Source organism: Pithys albifrons, chromosome 6 (assembly GCF_047495875.1).
Source record: "Pithys albifrons albifrons isolate INPA30051 chromosome 6, PitAlb_v1, whole genome shotgun sequence".
In the NCBI taxonomy this organism is placed as follows: Eukaryota; Metazoa; Chordata; class Aves; order Passeriformes; family Thamnophilidae; genus Pithys; species Pithys albifrons.
In genome coordinates, this window is record NC_092463.1 from 28,087,878 (window position 1) to 28,101,163 (window position 13,286).

The 13,286-nt window shown below is 38.5% G+C and overlaps 1 protein-coding gene across 2 annotated transcripts in view; it reads right to left on the minus strand.

Moving 5' to 3' along the window:
- Positions 1–13,286, minus strand: part of NUBPL (NUBP iron-sulfur cluster assembly factor, mitochondrial) — an 82,268-nt gene that overhangs the window by 49,454 nt on the left and 19,528 nt on the right. For both annotated transcript variants that reach the window (XM_071557964.1, XM_071557965.1), the window contains exons 5-6: positions 5,000–5,039; positions 4,819–4,909 (exon numbers count right to left, since the gene is read on the minus strand). In XM_071557964.1, the coding sequence (XP_071414065.1) occupies positions 4,819–4,909; positions 5,000–5,039 (131 nt within the window). The remainder of the gene's footprint in view (positions 1–4,818; positions 4,910–4,999; positions 5,040–13,286) is intronic.

The window sequence follows — 13,286 nt, forward strand, 5'->3', positions numbered from 1 at the left end:
TTCAATAGTCCTTATATTTCTAAGGTTCTTAGCTGTCTACTTGATACTTATTCCAACAGACACATTACTGTTCAAGTACAGGCTTTAGGCGACTCTCAAAACAATCACATCTTTACTGTACTTAGCCTAAGGTTAATCAGAAGTCACTTCCACAACAAGTACACCAAGAAGATGCATTTTGAGGTAGCTTGTTTAATCTGAAACCAACAGCATAATAACTGACTCAACACACAAGAGTCAAGGACTAGACAAGAGAGTAGGCAGCTTCTGAAGCGTACATGAAGTGAAAATTGAATAGAAAAGGCCTAGTGCTATAGATAACACTGGAGAACTATCAAAATTTCCTTACCTGGGCTTTAATTATATCTTTTGAGAAAAGAACTGCTTTTAAGTAAACAAAAAAGAATACTCTCTTCTATCTCACCTATAGGCAAGCAAGACTCAAAGGAAGTATTAACAGAGGTGAAGGAATTTGTACATGAAGACAACTGTGACAGGGAATTAAGTAAATAAGGAAAGTTAAAAGCCACATAAGAAACAAAAATCACCCTGCAGTGTAAATGGCCCTACAATACATCTAATTATGTTAACAAAGAAGTCACTCCTAAGCCACAACAGAATTTTGGATACCTTCTAGGTATGTAAACTAGAGATTTATTTAATGGAAAGAACTATGAATGTGTTTATACAGATCAAATGTTCCACTACTGTTACTAATTCACTTCTGCTACTTCTGATAGTTTGGCCTAGTTAGGCCTCAGTTTTAGTAGGCCTTAGTAAGTGCTACGTAGATTAGAAGGGACAGGTGTCACCTGACTTAAGCAACCAAAGCAATATTTCACGCCAGATGACAAACTCAAGTATAAAAGCAATGGGGAGGAGGTGCTTCTCTCTCCTTTTCTCATGGCCACCCTTTGTAAGGACATGCTGTGACTGTATCAGCAGGCGCCCTGACACTGCCTCACTGCTGCTTTATCTCAGGGCAGTAAACACTTTATTGTTACCTTCTCTCTCCTGTTTAGGTGTTGTAGTTTGGGATTATTATGTAAATTCTCTCCCCTGCCACTTAACTGCCCAGGCCAGCGGTTAACAAAAGAAGTTGTTAACTGTTGATCGCTGGGGTGGGGGCAGGTTTGTCTCTTTTGGTTTCTTTTTTTTTGGATTTCTCGGGAGTCTTGGCTCGGCGGAATGGGGGAGTGGGGGCTCGAAGGAGGCAGGCTGCTCTGCTGGTTACTGCTGGGGTTTTTTCCTGGCTGTCTTGCCGCTGCCCACCTCGGACTACTTTTCGTGCCGCGCTGCTGTTGCTACCTGCCTTGGATTTGCTGCTGGTTGCTCGTACCTTTTCTGCTTCTTGGACGGGGAACACAGGGGGAAGAGACTGAGTCCATCTGAAAGCCCACTGCTCGTCTGTTTCGCTGGAGAGGGACTGAAACTCACTCTGCAGCCAGCCGGGCTGTGACAAGGACACTTAAGTATAACCTTTTCTCCCGGAGAAAAAACCTGCTGGGTTTTGTTGTTGTTTTGTTTCTTTTGGTTTGTTTTTTTTTCCTCTCTTGTGGTGTTGGGGAAGTGGGTTGTACTAGTCTGTTTACATATATATATATATATAGCAGTTATCCTTCTTGTATTAAAATTCCTTTTCTTAAATTTGATAAAGAGTGGTGTGATTATTGTGGAGGAGGCCCCTCCCCTGCTTGTGGGTAAAACATTTTGGTTTTTTCGCCTCAAACCGAGACATTAGGGATCTCTCAGGAGGTTAACCTTGTTGTGGTAGTCCAAGTGGTGCAATTTTGCCATTCAATGGAGAGTTAGGAGTTGTTGTCATTTTTACTTTTGTGTGTATGTGTTACATTGCATTTTGGTTTAATTTTTTCCCTTTTCTGTGTAAATACATAAACCCTTTCCTTTTTAAGTTTCAGGGTTGTTTATTTTCTTTCTCCCTTTCCCTTGGGAGGGAGATTGCATTGCTGTGGTGAATACCTGGCGTTGCGTCAAGGTCAAACCACAACACTACTGGTGAAAAATAATACCCTTATGTATTTCTTTCAACAACTTCTATTGACCAATACTTTTGTTATAGAACCACCTTTGCTCACGAGATATGGATTACCAGAGAAACACCAAACACTACTTTTGGTCACAGAATCACAGACTATTCTGAGTTGGAAGGGACCCACAAGGATCATCGAGTCCAACTCATAAGTCAATGGCCCACACAGGGGATTGAACCCGTAACCTTGGCATTATTACAGCCAAGATTTAACCAACTGAGCTAATCTCAGGGTCTCCAATATTATTGCCTGTTATCTACCAGTCTGACACCACCCAACAGCCAAGAACAAAGGTGGCTTCTCAAACTAGACATATTGCAAAAGGAGAGTCTAGGTTTTAAAAGTGGCATCTTACCTGAAAAGTGATACACATTCTGGCCATATGCAAGTAGAAGTGACAAGAGACAACACTTAAGTTGGACTCTAGACTGCTGAAAACCATTCATGCATCAAAGGACAAATATATATGTATGACAAAGAATGAGGTTACATGCAGTAAGTATGTAAGAAAGCATAACATATATATTTAACAAATATCATTTCCAATTAAAAGTAAGAATTCCAAAAATAGTTCCAGGAGCAAGAAAAGCATTTAAATACTCATTACAGGCACAGATTAATTATGAGTCAACAAGTTTCCACTAACGAATTTGAAACTGAGCACTTCAAATGCTTTACTGCAGTATCTGAAGCATGATAAACTCTGAAAAACAGGTTTGTTCATATGGAAAAAAATAAACAAGCATTCAAAGTTATTTACAGAGTGAACACAGTGTCTTGATGCTCAAAAAACCAAACCTCTCTCCACCATCTAACAATAAAAACAATTATAAAATACCAAGAATTATTGTAATGCAGAAGTCTGGGAACCTCTGTGTTTCCTCTCTGCTTGAATTAATTATTTTACAAACTTAGTATTTTATCAGCTTGTCTGAATTCACAAGGATTCCTTATACTTACATTATCCTACAAGTCTAGATTAAGGAGCTAATTTAAATGGTTTCTATGCAGCTAATGGGACAAAGCAGCTATTTCTTAATATGGTTTTAGAAAGTTAAATAGAAACTAAGTATTTTACTCCTGGAAGCAACTTTATCCTGTTGACAAAAAGGTAATAGCTAAGACCAACCAGAATAGATAAAGAGAAAACAATAAAAATTTTCAAAGTCCTGAACAGATTACAGAACTACTAATACAAAATGGAGTGATAGTATCTTTAAAAGCAGCATCACATGCTGTCCTTCTGTCTTGTCCAAGGTTCTAAGACTATTGATCCTACAGTTAACACCTTCTTGAGACTGACTAGTAACTATGTCAGAAGGGAGATTACAGCTTTTAGAAACAAAATAGCACATCGTAGTCCGGAAAACGCATTCTTTCTTTTCTAAAACCACCTGTAGATCAGACAGATCTGCTCATTTTCCCTGTGATCTGTGAGCTTGTTTCTTCAAAGGAGATTCAAACAACTTTTCCTAGCACAGATTTAAGACTATCCTGGACATCATGCAGAAGCAAAATGCATGTGGGGAGAAGAGCTCTAGCTGTAAAGACTTATTTTTTCTGAACTCAAGTTCCACTGTCAAGGAAATCAGTGATGCCCTGAGCACTAATGGACTCGTGTCACTCCTACAGCACGGTCTGCTGGCATGGAACTGCATCACTGGTTGCCAGGGAGCAACGAGCTCATTACACGGCATCAGCTGAACCCTCCACAGAAATGATGGCACAGGCTTCCTATCTGGGAATCCTACTGACTGCCAGCCTTCAGTCTCCCAGGGCAGAAAACATCAGTACAGCAGCTGCTAATTTTAGATCCATCTTCAAGGTTTTCCATTATAGTTTTGTGAGCCTGGCCAGTGCAATGCAACACACAAAGACGTCAGAACAGCCTTCCACAGCCACTGGCATGGATACCCCTTACTTTTAAAGGCCAATGCTAGACAAAGATGTTTCTCCTGAAATTTTAGCAGACACGTGGCTTTTCTGACTAGAGCAATGAGTGTCACTATTCTAAAATCTGTACTAGAGAATTCTGTAAAAATGGAAAAAGGCTGAAAAAATTATTCTTTTCAATTGTTAAGAGAGCATAAGATTTGGAGACATTTAAAGAGACACACAGAAACCTTGTGATGTCCAAACTGTATATATTAAATCCCTAGAATGGATATCAGCTGTGAACAATCCGGGTCACTTCAAAGTCTAAACATGTAACCTAATGCATTTTTTCAGCAGTTTGTCTCATTAGCACTTCACAGATCTATTCACAATAAAAGAAAAAAAGTATCTGTCAAGAAATAAAAAAGTCACCCTGCTTCTACGTGCCAGGAAATTTATTAACAATTTATCTGCATTTTGCTGTACCTGTCACACATCAAATGCCATCCAAGAATTCTTAGTGCTGGTGAATTAACAAGCACATAAGGGAATACAGCAGTAGATATGCACATTCAAGTCCTTAGGCAACCGCAAAAAGCCTTTTTTTATAACAAGTGCATAATGAAACATAAAAAGGAATGAGAAAGAAGGCAAATTGGCATGATTCACTCATCAAATGCATGTAACAACAGCTGTATTTGAAGGGGACAGGTAAACACAGAAGTATCAACTTTTCCTCTTACTGGAAGAGAATTCTTAATTCATGAAGGCCAAGATACAAAAATGCTCACCACTAACATATGAAATAATGTCATGGACACTCATGTATCTGTTAAATGCATTTTAAAATAACTGATTTGTTTGAAACACAAATATATACCTAAGTCCTTACCTGTCTCAACAATTTTTCTACAGCTGACATTACCATGAGCCCTCTCCACACAACCGGGGCAGTCTCTTCTATCAAGAAACCCATAGACATGCTGAAACAACAAAGCAAAAACTTAAGCTTTCCAGCACAATACCAAGTACATCTGAAAAGAAGCTTGATTTAAATTAAAATGTATGCTCACCATGCGATTCCATAGTTCTTAAGGGGCCTCATTAGATTTTCTAAAACAGAAGCAAACAAGGATTTTTTTTTTTTGGAGGGGAGATGCTTTCGTGAGCTTCAGACTTTTTTAAAAGAAATAAGCTTACACATTTTTTATCTTTTAAGAGCAGTTTTCTCTATTTAAACAGTTCTCTATTCTTCCTCCTTACCTGTTGTAGTTTGGGATTATTATGTAAATTCTCTCCCCCGCCACTAACTGCTGATCACTTGGATGGGGGCAGGTTTGTCTCTTGTTTTTGGGGACATCTTTCCTTTCTTAGCGCGGCGGAACGTGAGAGCCATGGCTGCCGAGGAGGGAAGCTGCTCCCACCTGGCCCGGACGGCTTTCGGCCGCTCGCTGCCACTGTCTGGCCCGGACTGCTTTTGGCCGCTCGCTGCTCCTGCCTGCCCCCGGACTGCTTCTAGCCAGCTCGCTGCTCCTGCCTGCCCCGGGACTGTTTCTGGTCGCTTCATCTGTGAGCTCACCACTCGTCTGTCTCGCTGGAGAGGGACTGGAAAACTGACTCCGCAGCCAGCCGGGCTGTGACATTGACACCGCTTAAGTATAACTTTCTCCCGGAGGAAAACCTGCTGGGTTTTGTTGGTTTTTTTTCTCTTGTGGTGTTGGGGAAGCGGTTTGCACTAGTGTGTTTATATAGCAGTTAAGAACAGTTATCCTTCTTGTATTAAAATTCCTTTTCTTAAATCTGATAAAGAGTGGCGTGATTATTGTGGAGGAGGCCCCCTCCCCCGCTTGTGGGTAAACATTTTGGTTTTTCCCCTCAAACCAAGACATTACCTCTTCAATATATGTATATATTTATCTATTCTATCCAAGACTCTGACCCCACTCTTACTTAGGTTGTTATGTTTTACTGATACCATTCATCTTTTACCGTAATAACGATGCATTTGCCCTTAATATGATGTCACTTCGTGCTGCCAAAACCCACTTGCTCTATTTTTATGAAATCCTCATGTTGCGAAGAGCTGCAAACAGCTACCTATGATGAAGCCCTGCTTTTCTGGGGATGGCTGAACACCTGCCTGCCCACAGGAAGTAGTGAATGAATTCCTTATTTTGTTTTGCTTGTGCATGCATGGCTTTTGCTTACTCAATTAAGCTGTCTTCATCCCAACCCATGAGTTTTCTAGCTCTTACTCTTCCAATTCTCTCCCCGTCACTCTCAGGAGGAGTGAGCCAGCAGCTGCAAATGGCTCAGTTGCCCACCAGGGTTAAGTCACAAAGAGCCATTTCAATTCTTGGCTGTTTTCAGAAGAGGTCTGTTGCCTGACCCAGAGCAAGCAAAAGCCTACACTCAGTCTTATCAAATTACTCCAGAATACACCTCCTCAGGAGGCATTATACTGTTTAAGAAAAGCAAAGGTAGCTTATAATTATTAAATATTAATATAGTGGATCACATACCACCCTAGCAAATGTATTTTGAGCTCACTGACTCAGCGAACACTAATGCAGAGGAGCTGTTTTGAGTTTTCAAGTGTCTGAACTAAGGAGTAGCTTGGGGTTTTTTTATCATTTCAAAGAAAAAAAAATCCAAACATGGGAGGAGAACACTAGAAGCCCAGATTTTGCTCCCTCTTCAACATTTCCTATTTTACTCAGCTATTTTTTGGAACTTTCCACAACAATGGAAGATCAGAGACTTTCTGGAATTCTTTCTAATAATTATTTTATTTAATCTTTGTCTTTGATAAATCTTAACATTCAAAGTCATCTATCTGTCCTAACTGGATTTTGGTGACTGAGCAGGAAAGTGACACTTTTAAGTTGTTCTAGCTTCAATAGCTGATCTGTGAAAAAGTAGTATACTTGTACTATTTTCCAGTTAAAAACATCCTACTGACCTTTGCATGCACATTTCCAAATGTTTCCAAAGACAGTATCAATACAGTTTTGTCAGCACAGACACTACTGCAAGCTCCGGACTACACTTTGTTCCCTGATTCTTAATTTTTGTACAAGCCCTGTTTCCACAGCACCCATGCACTTAAAATGAACATTTTTACCTAACAACATGCCTCTAAGACAGGAAATTATTATCTCATTTACAGTTGACAGAATCAAGGGCATTGGAGAATCCTGTGGATTTGGAGACCTGTTTTGTGTTCCCCAAGATCAGATACTCTGACAGAGCCACGGCTACACTTAAAGCATTTCCAGTGTTGGAAAACATGAAACGCACAACTAATAAACATTCAGGATATCTGAACAGTTTAGGTGTGTTGCTAAAGTTACATATTTTCACTCAAAACTCACAATTCATCTGAAAGAATTTGAAAAGCAAACTAAGGCACAAACAGCATACAAGAGAAAAGGCTTAGAAAGTTACATTACGTATTTTCATACCACCTAAGTCTCTGAGTAACATTTTAGCATTTAAAGCAGCAGCTTTAAAAGCATATTTCTGAATTGCTTATAAGTTTAGGTACTCCTCATCTTTTATAGTGCCTTATTTAAATAATACCCACACTGTAACTTCTCTGCATATGTTTACCAGAATTTGAGTAAGCTGATACTTCTTCACAGTTTATACAACAGCTACAGGTTCTGCTGCTGTTTGCACAGCTCATCTTTAGCTGAAGTTTTCATGACAAATTGCTGTTTCCCACTTTCTCACACCTCTTTGACAACTCACTGCCTGAAACACAGAAGACCTTTGGCACACTGAAACACGCGGCCACCATGCTAGTCAGAGAGACACTGCAGAGCAATCTGAGGATTCTTGTATGTTAAAAAAACAGGTTATCTGACAAAAACTCCATGTGCCATACATACAGATAAACTGCAATAGATTTTCAGCATGGCCACTTACAAGATCTCAAAAAAATTTTCATCATCCAGATTTTTATTGTGAATAATTTCATGCTGGAGAGCCTACAGGATAATCTATGACAAATCTAAGTTAGGACTCCAACATACACAGCATAGATCCAACATAGTAATTCTCATACGGCTGTCACTATATGCAAGTATAAAGAACTTAATTTGCTTATTTTTAAAATCACCTCCCAAGGTCAACATTCTGTAACGGAAGGATCCATGTAAGAGCCAAGGACACAAAGGCTTCAGACTATATATATAGGCTTTCCAGTAACAGGAAGCAGAAATAAGGGGTGGGAAAGGAGGAAAAAGAAGGGGTAAAGAGCAGAGACATTGGACAGGGAGAGGAACAAAATGGTTGAGCTTTACTTGGGTAAATACAGATGTCTCTTGCCACTCTGGATGCCTTAGAGAGCAGAGATTTGTACAGGGCTAGCAGATTTGACAGAAGGAATAGGGAGAGACATACCTTCTGAAAGTGCAGCTAGACACCAGATACCATACTCCAGCATGTTTAAAGCAGTACTAGTTTCCTAAGAAAAGTCAATTGAATTCTACCCTCAGTGTGGTAAGGAAGCAAGAAATGCAGGAGAGGGGAGGGGAATGAATAGCAACAGGGCCCTAGGGCATCCTGCAATAAAACACAGAGACACCCATCTGTGTCAGAGGGATGCTGTCACCAAAAGGTTAGTCAGTCACAAATTTTAAATCCTAGTTTTAACTGTAATTGTTGTTTTAACTGCTTGTGCCAGAAGCCCAGAATATTCTATGGCAAGTTACAGACTAATTGAGACTTCAAGCTTGATTTCACACTGTGTTATAAGTTTATTTGCAAGATTGCCCCAGAAATACTGCAATTTGTATTTTAAGCTTGAAGAGCTCCACACAAGGAAGGCTGTGATTGCCCATTACATCCTGCATTAACAGTGTTATCTAACCATGAAGACATCCCAAATACTTAACCAAAACAAACTAGTAATAAGACTCAAAGAGCATTATTCCATGTTCACTGGTCAATTTCAAGAAACATACATATAATGAAATGCAACTTTTCCCAAAAGATTTGGTTCTCATATTTAGAGGGTCTACCAGTCCCATTAGCTGAATAGGTTTTCCACTTTTTTAACTCCCGCTAAGACCACAAAGGAAACAAAGCTCTGTAAAAACCTTTTAACAGAACTGTTTTGCAGATACAACTTCATCAGTCCTACCTAAAGGAAAAAGACCTGCTTGCTCCAAGACTATAGTTCAAAAGCAAGTCTTGCCCAACTAAAGGGCACAGTGATTTAATCACATCTTTGTTAAATCTTAAAGCAGCACTGACTTGTTATGTTTAAAATAGGAACACAGGACTAGTTTTAAGTATCATGCCACTACCTTCTATCACAAATGTCTTTCTATTGCTAAAATAACCCACATTCTGAAATGCCCTCAGAACCCCAGGGAGCAAAAAAATTTATTTATAGTGGATCAAAAGCTTCATCAGACTAATTTGTGTGGGTTCCTTTAGTTCATTATACCCATGAGGAATGAAATAGAGTAACCCAACATTCAGTCCAAGGCATCTGTCCTTACACAGAAAACCTCTGGGAAAGCTCATGGCATGTGAAGCATGGACTTGCTGGTGTGACAGGGGGACTGCTCAGGTCAGTCACATAACAGGGTGACAGGCAACAGCAGAGCAGAATAGGCAGCAACAGGAACCTGAGGGGCAGACAGTCACTACACATCAGCTTCAATTCAAGACCCAACTTCAAAAAACATTCCAGTTAACTAAGGACTTTCATAGCTTTCAAAAACTACAAAACTCAATACATTTGAGTTGACTCAGCTTTTCTAGGTTTTAATACTGTAATCAGGACCCAAAACCAACTTAGGTGAAGAGACATGGGAAAAAACTGCTCAAAGATTTTGTGTATTTGTCCTGATTTAGGGTGAGATAATTTTCTTCACAGTAGCTGGTATGGGCTGTGTTTTGGATTTGTGCTGAAAACAACAATGATAACAGAGGAATGTTTTAGATACAGCTGAGCAGTGCTTACACAGAGCCCAGGTCTTTTCTGCTTCTCATGCTGCCCCAACAGCGAGCACGTTGGGGGTGCACAAGGAACAGGGAGGGGACGCGGCCAGGACATACGACCATAACTAAGCAAAGGACTGCTCCATACTATTTGGCATCATGCTCAGCAGATAAAGCTGAGGGAAGAAGGAGGAGGAGGCAATGTTCAGAGAGATAGCATTTCATCTTCTCAAGAAATCGTTACCCAGGATAGAGCACTGCTTCCCTGGGGATGGCTGAACTGCCTGCCCGTGGAAGTGGTAAATGAATTCCGGGATTTGCTTTGCTTGTGTGTCTGGCTTTTAGTTTTCTTATTAACCTGTCATTACCTCAACCCATGAGTTTTCTTCCTTTTACACTTCCAAATCTCTCCCCCATCCCACTGGTAGTGGAGTGAGCAAGCAGCTGTGCTGGCCTTGGTTACCAGCTGGGGTTAAACCGTGACACAGGACACTGATGACATAGATTAAAACTACAGTAAACTTGCTGATTCACGACTTTCAAAACAAATGTGATCCTGTGTACGTTACATATTTCCTTTTGCATTTCACATGAATCTCCTCCTACATCCTTCTGTGATTTGATTCTATTTCACTACTTGTAAGGCGACGTTCTATGTCCTTTACAAGATTAGGACCGTCAACGAAAGCCAAGGAAATAGAGATTAGCTTTTAAACTCTTATTCTCACTTTTAGCCTCTGGTCTCTATGGGGAAAGGATTAAATAACTTTTTTTCCCCCTATTTTTGATATATTCCGCTTCATTTCTCTCTTCTGAAAAGCCATTCCATTGTACTGCAGATAAGGAAAGAGGGAGAATTCAGCAAGGAACCTACAGAGGAAAAAAAGCATGAAAGCAAAATTGCAAGGTAAAAATATTGAGAAAATTCAGATCTGGTTACAGTCCTTCGATTTTACTTCTAGCAGAGAAGAGCAATGGAAACATTTATTCCTCTGAAATATGTAAAAAGATAAATGTGTTCAGTGGCAAAAACATGACTAATTTCTTTTGTTTATGTATGTATAAGGAAATGTGTATCTACCATGTTTCTATAATAAAACCATTTGTCAATTTAATGCCAATTTTTGTATAAGTTGAACCAAAAAGCCATTTGTATCTTTAAACTTTATAATATAATGAACATTTGCTAATAATCCATACCAAATCACTTACAATTACTGCACTGCAGGATTAACATCATGAAGAGAAATACAACTCCACTTTCAAGTACTTCAAATGTATTTTTTTCAGGTTACACCGTTTCAGTAATTCATACTGGAATAGCATTTGGTAAAATTTGATTTGTCATTCATCCAGAAGGACTACTCTCAGTAAGAGTCTTTAATTACTACACTACATTTCTCATACTTTTTCACTTTTTTTGGTAATTGTATGAATTTATGTATAATGAAGAATACATTTTTAATAAATTAATTCCCTAGAGATTTGTGGGAGGTTTTTTAAAGCAGCAGCTAACAACTCTATGCCTACAAATAATTTCTTGAAGCATTAGGTATCCTCTATCTCCTTTCCCATCCAAGTAAAAGTCACCAATTTTTGCCACAAGTGAACTCAACAACAGCTGATTTAATCCAGTTTGAGGTTAATTGTTGCAGGTTTGAAGGCAATAGTCAGGGTCTAGAATAAAATATTTAAATTTAAGTAGTTGTCTTTTTTCCAACTACTTCATCACATATGGAAAAGCCTCCAAAATATAAATAACTAATTACGACATTCTGAATTATTATTTTGTCAGATATAAGACAGATGAGACTAGACTACTTCAGCCATCCAGAAAAACTGGAATAAGACATCACCAAAAGTGAAACACAGGGTTTTGCTTCAGATTTCTTTCAAAATAGAATCAATAGAGCATAACATTAGAATATGCATAGTCTCAAAAACCACTTGCTCACAAATTGTGAGCTAATGTCAGTATCAAGTATGACTTTTTTGAAAGAATTAAATTTAGTTTTTCTTTAAATTAATCATAATGCAATTCCACTGATAGAACACAATAAAGAAAACTTTGAGACCACCAGCTGTATCTTTAAACTCTTATGCAAGATCAAAAAACTTCTTCATGATTATCACAATAAATATGCTACATACGTAACATTTTATCTATTGAATTAGTCTACTCCACATTTTCTGTTTATAATCCTCAAATGGATGCACCACAATCCCTGATACTATTCCAGCAGACATCTTTAAACAGCCACAACTATTTTAAATTTTCACTTTCTGTTACGAGAGTCTGCTATCACAGTCTAAAGAGTAGCAGAAATGTAAACATATCCCAGTGAAAAAAATCCAAGTGTCCATTTCTGTAGCTGCTGCAATATTATACAGACTCAATGGAGGCAGCCCCAAACACTGCTAGTTTTCTCTCAGAAATTACTTTTGATTCTAAATTTTTAAAACATTCCTACTACTGTTGTTTTGAATATTCTATTTTATTAATAAATAGAAGAGGCATTGAAGCTATCACAAAATGGCAAAAAAACTCTGAAATACTAAGAGAGCAATCGACTGTCATAAAGATTTGCCCACCAAAACCTTCATAATCATTTAAGTTAACTGCAGAAACTTACTTATCTGGCAAAATGGCAATACCTCTTTTGGCAATATTTTTCACTCTCTGCCAACTAGTTTAAATGGCAGATTTAAAAGGAAAAAAGTGAAATCATGGGGTTCACTAAGCCAGAAAATTGCTTTTAAGTAAATTATTTGGGAAAAGAAGTAATGCTAATGTTAGTTGTGTTACTAGCACTGCCCTGTGTATATACTGTAGCTGATGTTAATATTTATTCCATACTTAGATAATCCTCCACTAGCTAATTAAATTCAGTTGTGAACTTATTAACCAATATTCCCCTGACCATTTAGTTAAAATATTTTGAATGACAGCCTATTAAATATTATCAGAGTTTCCACTGTACTACAGCTTGCAAAATTAAATTAATGGAATATCCTCCATTTATACAGGTTCTCCTCACCAAGAACTCTTAATTCATCTTGAATACTTAAATAGAAAATAGCATAATCACAATTCCCATTCAGAAGTAATAGTTACTGCATGGACTTATTTGTATTGTACCAGGCAGCCCTAATCCCTTTTCAACTGCTCATGTGAGGAAAAAAATTAGAAATTGAAGATTGCAAGAATGCTCAGAACTTCCCAGGATCACTTTACAGACTTCATTATCAAATCCAGGCCTCACAACGAAGACCACATTAGACTTCAAACATATTTTTGATTGTTAGGCTATTACAAATGTTTTTAATCAACTTACTGTTATGCAGACATAGTTCATGCACATGAGCAGTGCTTGTTCATGAACAAGCCTGGCTTTCTCAGCT